At 58.8% G+C, this 19,300-nt stretch overlaps 1 protein-coding gene and 1 long non-coding RNA gene across 2 annotated transcripts in view; one reads left to right on the top strand and one right to left on the bottom strand.

Annotated features, from left to right (window-relative positions):
• LOC121019514 (uncharacterized) overlaps window positions 1-19,300 on the bottom strand; it is a 147,847-nt gene that overhangs the window by 24,063 nt on the left and 104,484 nt on the right. The window contains exons 49-60 of the mRNA XM_040459030.1: window positions 18,094-18,301; window positions 15,281-15,447; window positions 13,942-14,054; window positions 12,794-12,869; window positions 9,672-9,809; window positions 8,213-8,375; window positions 5,977-6,098; window positions 5,223-5,363; window positions 3,675-3,788; window positions 3,450-3,578; window positions 2,741-2,902; window positions 459-623 (exon numbers count right to left, since the gene is read on the bottom strand). Of these exons, the coding sequence (XP_040314964.1) occupies window positions 459-623; window positions 2,741-2,902; window positions 3,450-3,578; window positions 3,675-3,788; window positions 5,223-5,363; window positions 5,977-6,098; window positions 8,213-8,375; window positions 9,672-9,809; window positions 12,794-12,869; window positions 13,942-14,054; window positions 15,281-15,447; window positions 18,094-18,301 (1,698 nt within the window). The remainder of the gene's footprint in view (window positions 1-458; window positions 624-2,740; window positions 2,903-3,449; window positions 3,579-3,674; window positions 3,789-5,222; window positions 5,364-5,976; window positions 6,099-8,212; window positions 8,376-9,671; window positions 9,810-12,793; window positions 12,870-13,941; window positions 14,055-15,280; window positions 15,448-18,093; window positions 18,302-19,300) is intronic.
• On the top strand, window positions 643-1,407 carry LOC121019516 (uncharacterized). Its single transcript, XR_005785634.1, has 2 exons — window positions 643-1,204; window positions 1,325-1,407. It is a non-coding gene; the product is annotated as an uncharacterized LOC121019516 (long non-coding RNA).

The following is a 19,300-nucleotide window of genomic DNA, read 5'->3' as shown; positions in this document are numbered from 1 at the left end:
ACTTAGCGACTGCTTCCTTCCAGGTGCTGCTCTAAGTGATCTACGCGTATTAACGTTTCCAGTCCTTGCAGCGTTAACCCCATGGGAGGCAGGGTAGGTGCAATTATTACTCTCTACTTTACAGGGGGGAGATTGAGGCACAGACGGGGAGCAAGTTGTGAGCAAAGGGGTAGGCTGGGATTCAAACCCAGACAGTCCAGCCACTGCCTCTGAGTTATAGCGAGGGCCAGATGCTGGAGCAAGGGAGGAGCCGCTTTGTCCCAGGGCTGGGGACAGGCTGGAGGGTCCCACCCCCCAGCGAAGCTCTGGTCCCCACCAGGGTGTCAGCCTGCAGTTCCGATAATGGCCACTAGGTGGCAGGGCCGTTGGAGCGGTGGTGGCCTCGCCAGCCAGAGAGGGATAAAGAGCACCCTCCTCCCCCGACCCCGGGGCCGGCCAGCCCTGACCTGGCCACCCACCTCCAGCTCCCCGGAGAAGTCTGGTGTCCGAGGCCTGCTGTGGTTGCGCAGGGTCAGGCTGAGGTGTAGGCCATGGTCTGGGTCCGGGGCAAGGCCCAGCCGACAGTGGGAACGAAGCAGGAGCTCACCGTGGCCCAGGGTGTGCTCCCCAGAGACCGAGAGAGCCTGGGACGAGGGGGTGGGTGTTAGCGGTCGGGGGGCACAAGGGCAGCAGTCTCCTCTCCCCACCAAGCCCTGGTCCAGATGACCAGGGCTGTCGCAGTAGCCTATTGGGTCTCCCTTCCTCCAGTTCAGCGCCAGCCCCCAGTCCCTCCTCCACTTGACAGCCAGACCTCCCTATAAAAATGCAAATCAGTCAGTACCCCCTTGCTCACAACTCTCTGCCTTCCCACTGTCCTGAGAAGAAAAGCTGGTCTCCTGGGCCTGACCCATGGGACAGCATTATCTTCTTAACCTCACCTCCTTGCTAAGGGCTGCCCCATGTTCCTCAAATACCCTAAGCATATCTGGCCACAGGGCCTTTGCACTAGCTGTTCCCTGTACAGAGTTTGCTTGTCAATGAGGCCCCTCTGCAATCCCGTGTCCTCTCTCCCTGCTTCCTTCCTTCAGAGCGTTCATCATCCCTGAGTACTTATCATGCCTCTTGTTTAACTTTTTCCACCCAGGGGCATGTGAGCTCCAGCGGGTAGGGCATCCGGTCTGCCCCTTTCACCATCCTTGTCCCTGCACCTAGAACAGGGCTTTGAGTAAGTGAACCCCACAATGCTCTCTGAATGAATGGATGAGTGGGGTTGGGAAACTGGCCCAAGGGCCAAATTTGGCCTGCCCGGCGAGTCACTGGCACATTTCGGAAACCTCTTTTTCAGATTACCAGCACGTCCCCACCCCTACTCTGCCCTGAGGAGAGGCTGTTCCCAGAATCCCTGTCACCCCTCAGGCAGGAGGTCTGTGTCACTGGACAACTGAGCTGACCTAGTTCCTGCTCCCCCTGACTTCATCTAAACCCCCTTTTCTTGGTCTTGGGCCCAGCAGCGGGGAGACGTGGGCCCCACTCTGCAGCCCAGAGTGTACCCCACCAGGCCCGCATCCCCAGACACCGGCAGAGAATGAGCTCTTTTGTTTACACGTATTTATGACAGCAAAGTTAAGTAACTGTAACAGAGACCATATGGCTTGAAAAGCTAAAATGTTGCTATTTGGCCAGTTATGAAAAAGCCTGACCCTGGGATGGATGAGAAGATGGATGGATGGATGGGAGGGTAGGTGAGGAGATGGGTGGGAGGGAGGGTGGATAGAAAGACGGACGGACAGGAGGGTAGGTGGGTGGGTGAGTGGGTGGATGGATGGATGGACAGATGGACAGGAGAGTAGGTGAGTAGGTGGGTGGGTGGGTGGGTGGATGGATGGATGCATAGACGGACGGACAGGAGGGTAGGTAGGTGGGTGGGTGGACGGACAGACGGACAGGAGGGTAGGTGAGTAGGGGGGTGGGTGGGTGGATGGATGGATGGACAGACGGATGGACAGGAGGGTAGGTGGGTGAGTAGACGGATGGACAGACAAGAGGGTAGGTGGGTGGGTAGGTGGGTGGGTGGGTGGATGGATGGATGGATGGATGGATGGATGGATGGATGGACAGATGGACAGATGGACGGATGGACAGGAGGGTTGGTGAATGGATGGGTGGAGGAATGGTGGGATGGAGGGATGGATAGCAGGGTAGGTGAGTGGGTGGGTGGGCGGGTGGATGGAGGGATGGATAGAAGGGTAGGTGAGTAGGTGGGTGGGTAGACGGCTGGGTGGTTGGGTAGGTGGCTGAGTGGGTAGGTGGATGGGTGGACGGATGGACAACGGACGGACAGCAGGGTGGGTGAAGACGTAGGTGGCTGGATGGGAGGGTGGGTGGGTGGGTGGGAGGAAGGACCAATCAACCAGCTGACAAACTCAGGCAGAATGTTGGGAGAAAGGGGTCCCAGCACCCTACCTCTAACAACGATGAGACTAAGCATAGCTTTCATTTACGTGTAAACCCTCTTCCTGTGTCACGTGTTAAACCTCACAATCACCCTACACACCGGAACCTAGTACTTCTTCTGCTCCCCAGGTGAATCACCGAACATTCAAAGTATGGACCCTGCCTGTGGTCAACCGGCCGACAAATGGCACAGCGGTGACGCTGGCACCCAGCGCCCTCACACACACCCCTGCACTCTGCAGATGCTGTCCTCTCTCCTCACCCTCCCTCCATGGGTCCCTGGGCGCCTTCCCTGGGGCGGACTCACCCTGGGCAGGTCACAGAGCCCCAGGTGCAGGGAATGGTGTAGCCAGTGGCCGTAGTCGGTCTCCACTTCTCCCCGGAAGCTCTGGGTGGCGCAGGAGGCAGTGAAGATATGCTCTAGCACGACGCCCGCATGGATCTGGTCTGGCTGGGACGGCCAGTGCCTCTGGAATGACACGGCCCCGTGAGGCAGGGGCTCATCCCAGTAGAGGAGGGAAAGGCCCCGGCCGGCTGCAGACGGGAGACCCTGACAAGAGGGGAGCAGGTGCCCTGAGTTCCGCTATGATGGCCCCGGTCAGCCACAGCAGCCATGTATACTCTGGGCAGGAGGGCTGCTGGAGGCACCAAGGCAGCTGGACCTAGGGGTGCCAGAACGCGGGTGCGAGACCCCAGAAGGAGCACGGTGGGCTTCCAGGGCCGGGTGTCCCCATTTCTCCACGGCCCGGTGTCTGCTCCAAGGGCTCACCTCATGCTGGGTGCCTTGCTTTCCTCACCTCCCAGAGCTGTCACTATACCCCAGTCAGGGAAGGACTACTGCACCCACTTTCCAGCTGGGAACACCAAGGCTCACTGTGGAGACATGGGTACTCATGGTCCCACAGCACAGCTGGCCCTGGCACCCAGGACCACATGGCTTCAGAGCCGGGCACTTTCTATGGCAGACGGGGCCGCCCTGTGGGTACCTGCCTGGGACCCGGCTTTCTAGGCCTCACCTCATAGGTCAGGTTCTGCCGCACCCGGCGTCGGTCCCAGGACAGGTCGAGCTGCTCGCTGAACACGGCCGTGGTCTGTGTCAAGGCCCCACAGGCCCTGAGGGCGCCCAGGCCCCAGGTGGCCCGGAACTGACAAGAGGATGGAGTACGTGACTCAGGGCCAGCACAGGGGCCCAGAGTCAGGGAAAGGCCCGCGCTCGACGTGGCAGTCCCACCAAGGCCTACCTGCCCCGGGGAGGCGGCCAGGCAGCCGTCCCAGATGGTATCGTACCCCGAGGACCTGTCAGCCCAGGTGAGGTGCAAGGTCACGGGCTGCCCTCTGTCCAAGGCCAGCTGCACCTGCATCAGATGGAGGCCGGTGAGGGGGGTGGGAAGCGGAAGAGGATGTTCTGTGTGTGTGTGCTGCAGGGGCGGGGGGCGGGGAGAGGGAGGGTGGCCCCCTTCCCCACCACTCCAGGGGATGAAGCAGGGAACTGGAGACAAAGTCCTGCCCCCGCCCATCCCACCCCGGCTGCAAGAGCTCAGAGCCACGCCCAGACGAGGCAGCTTCAAGTATTTCAGTGGAAGACACCTCATTGCCAACACCCAGACTTGCCCTTTCCAGAAGGAAATCGGAGCCCCCCGACTCAGGGCCTCTGGGGCTGCTCTGGACTCAGTGTGCGCCCCGCTCCCCTAATCTTCCCACTGAAGCCCTCGTCCCCCTGTGATGGCAGGAGGAAGCGGGGCTGACGGGAGGTCGTGAGGCGGGCCTCATGGTGGAACCAGCGCTCCTGTAACCACAGACTCCAGAGAGCTCTCTCCCTGGCACGTGAGGACACGGAAGGCTGCAAGCCAGCAAGAGAGGTCTCACCGGGACCTGAGCAAGCTGGACCCTTGATCGTGGACTTCTAGCCTCTGGAAGTGGGAGACGTACATTTTTGTTTTAAGCGACAGACACTATCTAGCCCGCAGTGTTTTGTTATGGCAGCGGAGGCCGCCCAAGGCAGGGGTCCTCAGCTGCTATCTCCCGGCACCTGTCCCGTCACTTACTCTGTTGCAGCCCAATTGCCTCTGGCCCTTTCCGAAGCACCCCAGCCTGTTCCCACCTCAGGACCTTTGCACTTGCTGTCCCCCCTCTATACCCAAAATGCTATTCCTCCAGCTTGCCACAAGGTGGCTCCCTCTCACTCGTGAGTCCTCCGCTGACAAACCACTTCCTCCAGGAGGCCCTCACTGACCACCCCATCTATTTAGTCTCTATCTCAGCCTACTCTCTGCTTTCTTCAGAGTGCTTGTCACAACTCTTAATTTTTCCTCATTCATTTGTTTGAATTTTAGACAGGGTCTTCGGCCTGCAACATGCTGTCTACTGTCTACACACACTGGTCTACTGTTTTCCGTTTCACAGCTGAAACAACTGAGGCTCAGAGAGGGCCCATGAGCTGCCCAAGGCCACCCAGCTGGTTGAGGAGTCGAGCTGCCCTGCCCATATCCCCCTGCAGTTTCTGATTAAACAAGCAAGCATATAAATGATGAGTCAGACACGCTTGTAAGCTCTTTAAATGCAGCACTGTAGGTCTCACACACTACCTGGCATGCAGTAGGTGTTTAATAAAGTACTGATAAAGGAATGAATGACCAAAGGACCTCTCAGGGTCCCAAATTTCAGGAATCTGCGATTCTGGAGGAGTCCTTCACACCGGTAGACAGGCAGAACCTTCTCCCCCAGCTCAGCCATGCAGCTCGCCAACCACCAAGACGACACGACAGCCACCTCGGATGCTCCCCCCTCACCTGCCAGCTCTCCTTGCCAACCCTGCTCTCAGCAAGGCCGCTGGCCTCCATGCACCACCAGGACAGGTTGAAGGGCTGAGCCAGGGCCAGGCGGGCGGCCAGCTTGTCCCTCCCCAACTGCAGAGAGGAGGAGACCACCACCTGGGGAGGGGGACAGGCTGAGCCCGAGGCCTCGCCCACAAGGGCATCCCCCTCCCCACCCTGTACAGACAACCTTCTCCAAGGTCAAAGGGCCTGAGAGCACAAAACTCCCAGGACTGCGGCGGAGGGGGGGGGGGGGCCTTGGAGAGATCCAGCCCATTTTGCAGAGGACAAAGTTGAGGCCCGGGGAGGAGCAGGCAGGGACAGTGAGGACACAGATGGGGCAGAGAATGGTACACATGGTGACGAAGACACGGGCCAGGGGCATCAAGGAGTTAGAATCACAGCCCTGCCTTCCACTAGCTCCGCGACTCCGGAGAAGTCACTATACCTCCTTGAGGTTCAGTGTCACCATCGGAACGTGGGGCTGCCGTGCCGGGCACATGATAAGCCTTCCCTGTGCATTCACCACTGGTTTCCCTGTTGTCGCTCAGGTGTGGCTGGAACCCAGGCTCCACTCCCCACCCCGTGCCTTTCCCACGGTCTCTTGGGGCCTGTAACCAGCTGGCTTGGCCCGAGTAAGGCTCCTTGGGCAGGCCTGGGCCCCGAGGGTCCTGCTCGGCCTGCAGGCCTGGTAGAGTTCCCGGGGTCCCCTTCCAACCCAGATACCCACCTGGTCTTTGCCATCCCAGCCCACGGCCAGGTGGTCCTGGCGTCCACGTCGTGAATGCTCGGAGGACAGGCTGAGACTGCAGTGTCGCGGCAGGGAGAGGGGCAGCTGGTGCGTGAGCTCCACTGGGTGGGGGCACAGGGAGGGCCGGAGAGGGCCCGGGGGGGATCTCAGCAGACAATGCGACCACCTCGGGCAAGGTGGCCACTTAGGGGCCACGTGCTCAGGTAATCCACACAAAATTCAGAAGCTACACCTTCACTGGGTCACCAACCACTCAACGCACCCGCCCCCCACCCCCCCGTCCCTATGAGAGCCCCAAATCTCCCCTCCCCGCTTTGCAGGGAGACTCAGCACCTCCTGCATCAAGAGGTGGAGCCCTCGAACCTGGGCCTTGAGACTTATTGATAGGAGTTGGGGAAGGGGATGCTGCCACATCCCAGCCCAGGCTTCGAGAGGCCTCAGCTCCCACTCGCTCCCTGGGAACCTGCCCAGGCACCACAAGAGGGAACCCAGGCTGGCCTGCTGGATGGTGACCGCACATAGGCAGCACCTGGGTCTCCCAGCCGAGGCGGTCCTAGATCTGCCGGGAGCCAGCCCCCTGAGAGAGTTGGAGAGCCCAGCCCAGGTCAGCAGCAGCCTGTGCCCAACCTGATGCTTTCTGGTAGAAACCAGTGAGTTTGGGGATGGTTGTCACTCACCAAAGGCTGCCTGGGCCACCTGCCACCCAACATTCTTCTCACTCAGGGGCGACCTGTGCCCCTTTTGAATGCCCCGCACCCACCCACCCGGCCCACGGTCAGCTGGCCTCTACTCGCATTCTGTTCTAGGGTGAGACATGGAGGCATCTCCATAGCTGAGGCCTCACACCAGGCAGTCTCCCTGCCCTAGACTTTCTTCCTTCACCCCCTAGGCTAAGTCTAGCTGCCCGGACCTCTTGCAACACTTGACCCCATCTTGTGAGGCCACCGGTTGGCCCTGTCTTCTCAGACCCATGAGCAAGAGTCACCTGAGACTCCATGGGAGACAGTGGCCCTCTAAACTCTCTGGAAGGGTGCCACCTGTTCCTACACAGGCTCCTGGGAGCTGTGCCCGGAGACGGTGCCACTAGGTGCTTCTCAAGGAGCCATCAGGTCATTAGTCTAGAGAACGCCGACCACGTTCATGTGCCCCGCACTCAGAGCCCTAACCCTCCTTCTTCCCACACTCTGACCCCGACTCCCATGCTCTGTACCCACACGACAGGGTCCTCAGGCTGCCCAGCCCAACCACACACCCCCTGCATGCACCCACACACCCCCTGTGCGCGCACACGCACACACACACACACACACACACACGCTGCCTCAGCTTATTGAGGATCTATGCATTTCTTCTGCCTTGCAGGGCACACGTGTGGCAACTGTGACCCTGGGGAGATTCCATCAGACCACCCAGCAGGCGGTGGCCCCGGGACCGGGGTCTGCATTGTGTTGCCCGCTTGGCAGGCCTGCAGGTCGGGCTCTGCTCTGTGTAAACTGACAGCCTGTGTGACCTCACAGTCCCTTCCAGGGGGCTGTTTGCTGGAGGACCTCGGGGACGCAGGTGCCGTCACTGGGGCTTCTGTGGGACAGCACTCACCTCCCCTGCCAACTCTCAGCCACAGCTCTGAACCCCCTGGGAATGCTCGGGGCTACCCCACCTTCCGCACATCCTGTCTTATCACACTCGGGAACCGTAACTCCGGGCTCGGGGCTGGGACCCTGCGTGGCTGGGGTCCCTGGGGCCGCCCGCCTGTCTGCACCCCTTGCTCCCCCTTCAGTGCACTCGGGCCACTCTGGCCTCACTGCTGTTGCTCTAGCACTCCAGTCTTATTTCCACCTCAGGGCCTTTGCACATGCTTTTCCTTTTCCTCTCAATGCCCCTCCTCAGATCTTCACCACAGCCAGCTCCTTTTCATCATTCAGGGCTCAGCTTGGACATTACCTTGTCACACGGGCCTTCCTAGGCTGCCCCACCCACAGGAACCCCACACCCCCAAATCAAACCCTTCTCGCTCTCAGACACACTCTGATAAGCTTTTCCTCACATTCGCATCCCTGCACACTGCCTCTCTCCCTGCGGGCAGGGACCTGGGCCATCTTATTTCCTGACGGATCCCCCAGTGCCTGGAACAGCATCTGGGTTAAGCAAGCATTCGAGGATGGTTCGTGGAGCGAGTGAACCGGCCATCCCCGTCAGCGGCCTCTCAGACACTCACCTTGGAGGCTGAGGTTCCCTGGGGGTCTGGGGAAGGACCCAGAGAGGCTCCCGTGGAGGGTCACCACCTGGTCATCCCACAGAAGTGTCTGGTGCAGGGTGCGGGTCCCATGGGCTCTCTCGTACGAGGTCTGCAGGACCAGCTCCGAAGGAAGGGTGCTGAACTGGAAGAGAAAGACAGCACTGGGTCACTGGACAACCTGGTCAGCGTTGCTGCTTGGGGTAGAAAAGAAGCACTTTCGGAAGAAGAAAGACAGGGAACATTCATGGGGCATGAACAGTTCACGGGGCTGCCAGAGACATCAGGAAGCGAGAAAGCCAAAGGCTCCCGGAGGATGGGCAGACAACGCGGTGGAGGGGTGGAGCATAACACAAGATGCCGCATGGCCCCGTAAAAAGGACACCACCTCTCAGCTCCCCTTCCAAGCTGTGTGGCCCGGGGTCAGTCCCCTAACTTCTCTGAGCTTCGGTTTCCCCGTCTATGAGATGGGATGAGAGTCCCAAGGCCAACCTCTGCCAGCCCGGGGCTGACCTGCGGGCACTGCCACATGGGAGCTGCTGTGGTTTGCAGCAAGGGTTCCTCAAACACTCAGTGAGCAGGCATCATGTTCCAGACCCAGTGCTGAGCATCAGGGGAGGAAGTTAACTGCCCCACCCTGATGCAAGACCCCCCTTACTCCCTGCCCTGCGGAGGACAGCCGCTTCCTCCCTGCTGTCTCTGCTGCCCCCTGTAGGTCCCTCCCCACGCAGCAGCCGGAAGGATCTGAAATCATCGCTTGGACCACATCCTCAAAGGCTTCCAATTTCACAGAGAACTAAATCCAAACTCCTCCCTGAGGCTTGCCAGCAGCCTACGCGCGATCGGACCCCTACGACCTCCTACCGCATCCATACTGCCCCACTGTGCTCCAGCCCGGTGGCCACTCCTCAAACATCCCAACTCATTCCTGCCCCCAGGACCTTTGTATGTGCTCTTCCCTCTGCCTGGAAGGCCTTTCCACCAGATTTTGAGACGGCCAACACTTGCTTGTCATCTGGGGCTAGCTCAAATGTCAGCTTCTTTGTGAGGGTTTCCTGGCCCCCTAAAGAGCTCCCCCGCTATCACCCCATTTTTCTTTTCTCTATAGTATGGATCACCATCTGGAGTATTTTCTTACTTATTTATGCAATTTTGGGGGGGTCAATCGCCCCACCGGATGGACACTGGATGAGAGGAAGGATCCACCAATCCTATTCCAGGCGATGTCCTCTGCTTCTAGGACCTGCCTGTCCTGGACCCTAGTAGGGGCTCAATAAATAACGTGCAAGGGAAGGAGACAGGGAGGAAGGGACAGACACAGAGACCAGCTGCCGATCCATTCCAGCGAGTCTCGGCTACTTCACAGCCCGTGACAATTCCTCTTTTCTCGAAGGGCCGCCCCAAGAGCCCCCCCAGCCGGCCCCAGCTGCCCTCCACGCACCTGGGAGAAGGTCTGTTCCAGCCTGATGATGTTGGTGACACTGGCCTTCGCGGTCACCACCCTGGTGCCCACGTGGAAATGATGCTCTTCTACCGCCACGAAAATCGCGCTCTCGGCCTCATGCTCGGAGTACTGTAGCTGGGTCAGAGAAGCAGGGGAGAGATTTCCTCATTAGTTTCCTTTATTTTTTAAAACTTTTTTTTAATATTTATTTTTGAGAGACAGACCATGAGTGGGAAAGGGGCAGGGAGAGAGGGAGGCCCAGAAGCCAAAGCAGGCTCCAGGCTCCGAGCTGTCCGCACAGAGCCTAACGCAGGACTTGAACCCACCAACTGTGAGAACATGACCTGAGCCAAAGTTGGACGCCTAACCACTGAGCCACCCAGGCGCCCGCCCCATTGGTTTCTGATGGAACGTTCAGGTGGATCCCGGCTCCAGGCTGTAGGGTTGGGCCCAAGACACCCGCAGCTTCCTGGGCTGGACGAAGTCTGAGGAGATGAGGGTCCTGAGCCCTGGCCGAGGCTACCAGGTGTGCCCATGACAACCACCTCTCCAAGCCCTTCGTGCTGTAACACGCACTTGAAGGCAGCTACTATCCCGGGGCCATCAGGCAAGAATTGTGGTTGCATTAGTGTTGTGGACAGCAGGGGGCAGTCTAGCGCAGGGAACTGGGCACAGGCAGGGACAGCAGATGCCCATTCTGGCTCCACGGCTGTCACATGGGGTGGATGACCCCTGGCTAGTTCCTTAACCACTCGAGTCTCTGCTTTCTAACCGGACATAATAACCGGGAGGATGAAACTTTTTATTAATGTGCTGCAAAAAGTGTATGAAATAATGTGCCATCTTCCAGACTGGCTACACCACAGAATCACTTAGGGCATTAGCCGCAGATAGAGATTCTGGGTTCCTACCCGCCGCTTGTAAAAACAGAACCTCTGGGAACAGGGTGGAAAGACTGGTATTTTAAAATGTATTTTCTTTGAGAGAGACACAGAGAGAGAGCAAGAGAGAGAAAGCCTGCATGCAAGCAGGGGTGGAGGGCAGACAGAGAGAGAGAATCCTAAGCAGGCTCCACATTCAGTGCAGAGCCCGATGGGGGGCCTGATGCCATGACCCCAGGATCATGACCTGAGCTGAAATGAAGAGTTGGATGCTCAAATGACTGAGCTACCCAGGTGCCCCCAAACTGGTATTTTTGAAGAGCTCTGCAGATTAGCAGTACCCCTGTCAAAACATTCAACCCAGATCTCATCTTGAACAAAGAATCTGACAAATCCCGACGGAGGAGTTTTGCAAAATAACTGCCTGGAAACTTCACAACTGTCAGTGCAGGGCTTTTCCTGCTTAGGGGGAAGTATATCAACCTCTGCAACTTACTTGGAAATGTGTCAAAAACTCAGCTGGATGGGGAGCTATCTGATAAAGCAAGAGGAGTGAACCAGGAGTAAGGAAATCTAGGCACTGGGTATGTGGGTGTTCACTACAAAATTGTTTTCATTTTTCAGTGTCTGAAAAGGTTAATAGTAAAAATATTGGCGGGGGGAATAGGTACTGGGCAGGAGAAAAATTTCTAGATCAGGGGACCGCTTTGGGCCAAATTTGGCTCCCCACTTGATTGTGTACATAAAGTTTTATTGTAACACAGCCACACCCATTTATTTACATATTGTCCATGGCTGCTTTTTTGTTACAGTGACAGCACTGAGCATTGCAACAGAGACCATAGTGGGTGTAAAGGCGAAAATATTTACTATCTGGCTCCTAAGGTCTGCAGACCTCTGTTCCAGATTAAGAAATCAAAAAGAACAACTAAGCACCCCCGGTGATCCTGCAGAAGGTCCTAGATTTAAAAGAAACTAAAAACCAACAAATTTTTAAAAAACCCAGCTTGAAAGAACATTATTGGAGTAACCAGGAAATTTTATTACGGACTACATATTAAATCATAATATTACTACATCATGTTAGATTTCCTGAGTTTTGTACTTACACTGTGTTATACAAGAAAATAGACTTTTAATAGGAAACACTCACTGAAGTATTTAGAAGTAAAGAGGTATGATGTGTCCAGAAACATGTCTGTATCATCTCTTAATGGCACAGAAGAAAATGTATATGTGTGTGTGTGAATATACAAATATATATAACAAGTAAGTATAAACAGAAAGTTTTGGCAGGACATTAACAACTGGGGAATGTTCACTGTCCCACAGTAACTTTTCTATAGATTGGAAAGTATACAAAACAAAGACTGGGGTCGGGGGAACAAGAGGTTCCCTGATGGATCGTACAGCTGCAACGAAGCTTGGGGAGCACTGACATCGTGTGAGCGCACCAGGACGGGGCCCGGCACACGGTAGGGGCTCTGCAAACAGAGGCGGCCGAGCCCCGGGCAGGGAGGGCACTTAACAAAACCGGGTGGCTGGCAGGATGGCGAAGTGACCAGTCGGCAAATGTAACAACCGGTCACTCGTTCCATCAGTCAACATCTTTCCTGCAGCACCTACTGTGTGCTGGGCCCTGGGCCGGGTATGCCCTCCAGAAGCTTCTGATTTGGGAAAGAGTTGCAGACAGGGAAACAGGTAATGGTAACGATAACGGAGGGAGGGGGGCACGCCAGCCTGGGCCTGCTGTCTACCCCCCGGACCCCCAAATGCCACGCGCAGGCCAGATGCGTGACCAGGGGCTGTCCTGGGGGTCCCGGGTGCAAAGGGGATTCACGGACAAGGGCAGGAAGAGACAGAGAGCCTGGGCCGTGGGAACAAGACGGCACCCGGGTGGTACTGCTGCCTCAGCTCCAAGGCCTGTGCCACTCCACCCAGCTGCTGGGAGCCTGCCAGGCCGGTGAGGTGGTCCTGGTGCCAGGCCCCCGGCAGGGGGGCCTCCCCCCCTCCCCAGGGTCTCGTGGGCTCAGCGGGGGGCTGCGGGCGCGGCCCAGGAATGTGAGCCTGGGGGTGTCTGGGAAAGCTGGAGCCAGGGGTTTCCGAGGGCAGCCCACAGGGGCCTGCTGTGGGCCTGCAGACACATGTGGACAGGTTACGGTCCCCGGCAGGGCCCCCTCCCACCTCGGCAGGGCATCTGGAAGCAGTCGGGGCTCAGGGGTGGCTGGGCACAGTTACCTTGGCTGAGGCTGTGCGGGGGCAGCGGCCCAGAAGGCCAGGGAGGTGGTGCCGGCCGGAGAGCTGCAGCTCTTTGCTGGAAGGAAGGACAGAGTGTGCCTGAGGCCGGGCACGAGGGCGCCCACGGCTGGTTAGGGACCAGGCCAACCTCCCCGGCAGAGGGCAGGAGATCCAGGAACCTGGCCGGGGGCCGGTGGGGGGGCGTTCGCACGCCCCAGGCCCAAGGGCCGCGTGGTGCGGAGTCAGGTGACGCGCGTTTCCATCCCCGCCCGGCCTGCGTCGGGTGCTGGCCCGGGAAAGTTCCCCAATTACCCTCTCTGAGCCTCAGTTTCCCCCTCAGCATAAAGAGCTATAGCGGTGCCGGGCTGAGTGTCTCCGGAGGGCCCATCAATAGGCCCTCTCGGGTTTGGCCAGTGGAAGCCTCAGCAGGGTCTAGACGGCAGCATTTCAAACATGGGCTCGCTCCTGGCAGCCGAGTGCACACGGCACGCTTTCCCCTGGCCCCTCCAGGCCAAGGTGCTCGTGGCGGCCCAGTGCTGTGAGCTCCAGGCTGCTGCCCCTTCCTGGTGGCTCGGCCACACCGCGGTGTCACTCGCGGCTGTGGGCTGACGTGTGCATGTAGCAGCATCTCCGGCCTCTGCCCGCTAGAAGCCAGTAGCTCCCCAGCTACAACAACCAGAAATTTCCCCAGACGTGGCCCCATGACCCTGGGCAGGCACAGTCACCCTTCGGCGACCTGGTACGGGGGCTGGAGCCTGGTGGCCCCCCGACTTCATACATGTGTGAGGCCACCGGGCACCGGGCCAGCCACCTGGCAGGTCCCCAGACTGAAGAGCTCTAACAATGAGTAATTTGAATTTGAGGCCTAGGATGCATTTAGTTTGTGGGACCAGGAACTCCTCATCTGTGTCCTGCCCCCCAAAGGCCAAGGCTATTTTACGAGCTGTGTGGCCTTGGGCAGGTTGCCATGCTTCTCTGAGCCTTTCTTTCCCCATCTGTGCAGTGGGGCTGTGGGGAGGGTTCCAGGAGGCGCTGGGGGTTAGAGGTCAGCACGTGGCAGGGTCCCAGCTGATCTCTCCCCCACACCCATCCCTCTCTTCTCGGGGGGGGGGGGAGGGGAGCGGGCAGAGTGGCAGGGAGCCCCTCACCTGAGCACCTGGTTCTGGCTACGCACGTCAAGGGCCAGGCCGGCTTGAGAATCACAGGTCAGCTGCAGGGACGAGTGCATCTGTCCCTCTGCCCAGAGCTTCTGGAACACGAGCTGAGGAAGCAGCAGGCTGTGAGGTATGGGGGGCACGGGGGGGCCGAGGACCCTCCCAAGCCAGGCCCCGCTCTGCAGCCCAGAGTGTACCCCACCAGGCCTGCATCCCCGGACGCCAGCAGAGCATGAGCCCCACCACGTCTCCCCACCATGGGGCCCGAGACCAAGAAAAGGGGGTTCAGATGAAGTCAGGGGGAGCAGGAACCAGGTTCCCTCAGTTGGGGGGGGGTCCAGTGACAGAGACCCCCTGCATGAGGGGTGACAGGGCCTCTGGAAACAGCCTCTCCTCAGGGCAGAGTGGAGTGGGGGCGGGGACGTGCTGCTCATCGAAAACAAGAGGCTTCTGGAATGTGCCAGTGACTCGCCGGGCAGCCAGAGGGCCCAGCCGGGAAAGGCGACTCTGTGCCAAGGGGCAGTGGCCGGAGCCTGACCCCATTCACGGGGCCACAGCAGCTTCTTCTTCCCAGATGTGAGAGGGCAGCATGGCAAGGGGCCCAGCTGCCAGCCAGAGCCCCTTTGGCTGCCCGCCTGCCACATGACCTTGGGCAGGTGGCATACCCTCTCACGTGCGACCCGGAGACAGTGATGATGGCGACTTACCATCCCAGCGGCAGCCAAAGCTTCTGAACACCTGCTCCACCAGGTGTAACTGATGCGAACTCTCCCCGTGCTCCCCAACCCCATGCTATCAGCACAAGTATCACCCTCATTTCATGAGACTGAGGGCACAGAGAGGCTGAGGAACCTGCCCCGGGCCACACAGCCCGCAGGCATCAGAGCTGGGATCTGACTCCCAGAGCCGAGATTCCTAAGGACTCTGCCGCCCGCCTCTCACGGGGTGTTAGGAGGAGGAAAGGAGTCACGGCACAGAAAACCCCGGCGCTGAGCACCCCGGTGCTCCACAGACCAAAGCTGGGCTTTCGCTTGAACACAAGACCGGAACGGGCAAAAAAGCACGCAGGGCAGGGAGCTGGAACTCGGGCCGCAGGAGGCCCGTCCACACGCCCCAGGGCTGCAAACACAAAGACGGCTGAGCAGACACCGGTTCCAGCGGTCAGTGTCACTAGCAGCCTTCACCGACTGGAAAGTGCCAGAGAGACACAGAGAGAGAGGGAGCGCGGTCGGTCGTGCACACAGCGGGCCTGGCGCAGGCTGGGAACCGGATGGAGCGGGTAGAACCGGGGGGAGACCGGCCCAGCGTGGAGATGGAGGAACCCACGTCTCACCTGGCTGGCAAAGGGCAGGCCCAGCCCCCGGAGAGCGGGTACCGCGTGGCTGGCATTCACCATCAGCTCCAGAGTGCCGTCCATCGGCCAGGCCACCAACGCTGCCACGTCCACGCTGACCCCACCATCCCCTCCGTGGAGGGCCACGCTGGCCTCGGTCTGGGTCTCTAAGGGCAGAGAAGGGCACAGGCTTCTGAGGGCTCGGTTTGCCTCCTCTCTCAGGGGGCATGAACCCCAGGCAAGGCTTCTTGCTTTGAGCCACCGGGACGTCGGGAGGCGGCCCCCACCTGCCCCCGGGGATCTCGGCCTGGCTTCTCCTCCTCCTGGGCTGGCTGCCAAACTGACACTTCGCACTGTCCCTCCCAACCCTTCGTGCTCCCCGCCTAGGGAGGGTCAGCCCCTCGAGGGCAGGGCCTTTACTTTCCCCCCCGGGCCCATCCCCAGCACTTAGCACCCCTGGACACACCCCAGGGGGTCCAGGGCTTGTCAAGGGAACAGATGAATACTTCTCTCCAGGTTTATCAAACATCCAATCACTATCAAAAGATTCCGACCTGCAGCCTGCCCGGCCCAGACTGGAGGGGCCCCGCTCTTTCCACCCATCCAGGAACCTCTCGTGGTGCCCAGTTGGACCACGCCTCATCTTAGCAAGCAGGGGGAAAAAACCCCTCTGGACAAGGAGAATCCAGAAGCTTTCTTCTTCTTCTTTTTGAACTCAGACTCCTCCTGCTCCCTTAGAAAATACTCACCCAGGGTGAGTGCATGAAGCCTAGTCTACATCAGAGGCCAGCTTCCTGGGGCGTGTACCCCACAGCCCCAGCCTGTGACCCCTGGCCCAGGCCATTGCCAGCCTCGTGGGCCCATCAGCGCAGGTGGCGCTTTTGGCAGATGTGGACAAGGTGGCCCTAAGCCTCGGTTTCCTCATCAGTTAAGTGGGCACAGCCTGCCCACCTTGAGCGACGATGCCAAGATTCGTGGAGGTAACACACCTGAAAACACCCGGGGGGCACACAGACCTCAGGAAGCGTTCCTGTCCTGGCCTGATGCAGTGTTCAACCACATGCACCTGCTGTGTAGGGGGCCCGAAGAGGAGGGGACACACACCTGAAGGGGCCCCCATCTCCACGCCCGGGCATGTTTCAGACCCTCGGGGACACCAAGAATGTTAATACGAGGCAGAAAATACCCCCTAAGGGGTTGGGACAGTTAAACATGGACAGCAGTGCACAGGTGAGAAGTTTCCGCGGCTACAGGCGGCCACACCAGGTTTCTCAAGGGCCAGGAACCGGTCATCCTGGAACGACTGTCCCGTCATTTACCCGCCACGACCCCAGTAAGCCCTTCCTCAGAGCAGTCTGTGAGGTCAGTCCCTCTCTGTCTGTTCCAGGTTCCCACTCAGCCCATAGCAGGCTGAGAGCCAAGGACGGAAAAGAAGATGGCGATGGCCCAAATGACAGGGCAGCCACCAAGGGTCCCGTTCTCTGCAATCTACATAGTGGTCAGAGGGTGGCTCTGGAGTCACACTGCCCGGATTCAAGTCCTGATCTCACTGTTCAACAGCTGTGTGGCCTGGGACACGTGACTCAACCTGAGTTTGCATCCTTCTCTGCAGAATGGGGGCAGTGACTAATCTCTACCTCATATGTTCATGACTTCATTCAACAGATGTTTAATTGAACACTCACTCCACTCCACTCTGCAGAAAGGGTAAAAATCATCCCTGGGTCCTTGTGGAGTGCACATCCTAGCGTGGGTGGGCAGAAGACAGGCAATGAGAAATGAAGGTGTTTAGTAAGTATGTTATATGGTATGTTAGAGCTGCCAAGCCAGGAAAAGGAGGGAATGAGCTAGAGAGAGGTGGGGGTACAAATAAACAGGGTGGGTGGGAAAGGACTCATGGAGGAGATGACTTATGAAAAATAACCGAAGGAGGTGAGGGACTGAGTCAAGCACATATGCAGGGGAAGAGCCTTCGAGGCAGAGGAACAGCCTGTGCAAAGGTCCTGAGGCAGGAGCAAGCCTGACGTGTCTGAAGAATAACGAGGAGTGAAGTAAGTAGGGGCCAGAAGTTTGTGGTCAGTGAGAGGAGCGTGCGGATCCTGAGGGCTCAGAGGCCCCACTGTGGGCTACAACTTTCCCTGGTGTGACTGGATGGCTGAGCAGACTCGGCGAGCTCCTGTGTGTGGGGAGCTTGCCTGGTGTGTATGCAGTAAGCACTCGATCAACACTGGCTCTTATTACCGTTACCTTCCCTTCCCCCTCCATCGGAAGTTAAACCGTTTCCCCCTAAAAATTATGTTGAAGTCGCAACCACTAGTGCCAATGAGCGTGACCTTATTTGGAAACAAGGTCTCTGCAGAGGTCATCGTGCTGACATGAGGTCGTGCTGGAGTAGGGGGGGGGCCCGAATCCAGCATCTGGTGTCCCCAAGAAAAGAGGCACAGACAGATGGGAGGGATGTGGCCACAAGCCGGGGAACGGCTGGGTGGAGAGGCAAGGAAGGACTGTCCCCAGAGAGCCTTGGGCAGGAGGGTGGCCCTGCTGACACCTGAGCTCTGACCTCTGACCTCCAGGACCATCAGTGAACAAGCGTCTGTGGTTTCACGCCACACAGTTTGTGGTGCTTTGCCTTGGCAGGTCTGGGAAAGGAGCACATGCTCGCAGGGAATCGGGCAAGGATGTCCCGGTTGGTTCTGGAGCTCAGGACCACTCTGGGCCCGAGGGGGGTCTCAGCGCACCCGAGACTGGCGGGCAGGCTCCGGGCCGGGGGAAGCCGGCTCTTGGGCCTCGGGGCAGGGCCCTGGGCGCCTTACCGAGCGTCTGCAGCCTGGCGCTAAGGCGGGCCTTGCGCGGGAGTCCGGCCCGCAGCAGGGTCACGCTGTTGTGTTCGCTCCAGCCAGCGAGTTCCAGGTGCCCAGCACGGCGACAGCAGCTCACGGAGTAGCTCAGGGAGGTGGGCCCCACCAAGATGCGTCCGGAATGCTCGAAGCTGGAGCCGCGGCCAGGAACCTCCACAGCGGCCTGGAATGACACGGAGGAGAGGCCGCCTCACCCTGTGCCGGGAAGACAGCCCGGCCCAGCTCCCCCTGGATCCGGGAAACCCACAGCGCCGGACTGGGAGGAGCGGAGGCCCCCCCCTGCAGGAGCAGGTCTAAGGAGGAGCAGGGTTGCAGGGGCTGTTTTGCCGGGTGGGGCTTGCTGGCTGACGAGTGTCTATTAAGAGGAGGGGCTCTTAGAACTGCGATGGCTCAGGTAGGCCACATGGGCACAGAGCTCCCGCCCTGCCTAAAACCTTCCAAAGGTACGTATGCTTTGTAAACTGTGGTAAAATACACGTAATACTTACCATTTGAAGTCTACTTTTTAAACGCTTATTTATTTGAGAGAGAGCATGAGTAGGGAAGGGGCAGAGAGATTGACAGACACAGAGAAAATCCCAAGCAGGTTCTGCACCGTCAGCATGGAGCCTGACGTGGGACTCGATCTCACGAACCACGAGATCATGACCTGAGCCGAAATCAAGAGTCAGAGGCTTAACTGGCTGAGCCACGCGGGCGCCCCGATCCCTTGTGATCTCTTGAGCAAGAGAAGCGCCTTGTGTTCTAACAAGGTGACCTCTGGGGGGCTCCTGGAGAGGGCCAGTCACCAGAAAGACCGAGCCTTGGTTAGAAGCTGGAACCTTCAGCCCCGGCCTCCATCCTTGAGGAGGGGTAGAGGAGCTGGAGATTGAGTTAATGACCCAACATGCCTATGTGATGAAGCCTCCATGAAAACCCAACTGTGGGGCTCGGGGGCGTGGACACATCCATGTGCAGGGAAAGCTAGCCAGCAAATTGTGCAGGGAAACCCCACCCATCTGGCTACACACGTTCTGTGCACCAGAGGGAAAACAAGAGGACGTTCTGGGCAGAGGGTGAGGGTGGCGGGGTGACGTCGACCAGGGCAGGTCTACGTGAGGAGGGTGGGGGAGGTGATGTCGACCAGGGCGGTCTATGCAGGGAGGGTGGGGGGGGGGGGTGA

The sequence above is a fragment of the Herpailurus yagouaroundi genome, unplaced genomic scaffold (genome assembly GCF_014898765.1).
Source record: "Herpailurus yagouaroundi ecotype Mexico unplaced genomic scaffold, PumYag 222, whole genome shotgun sequence".
In the NCBI taxonomy this organism is placed as follows: domain Eukaryota; kingdom Metazoa; phylum Chordata; class Mammalia; order Carnivora; family Felidae; genus Herpailurus; species Herpailurus yagouaroundi.
Note: the sequence above shows the minus strand (reverse complement) of the source record. Positions and strands in the feature narration are given on the sequence as shown.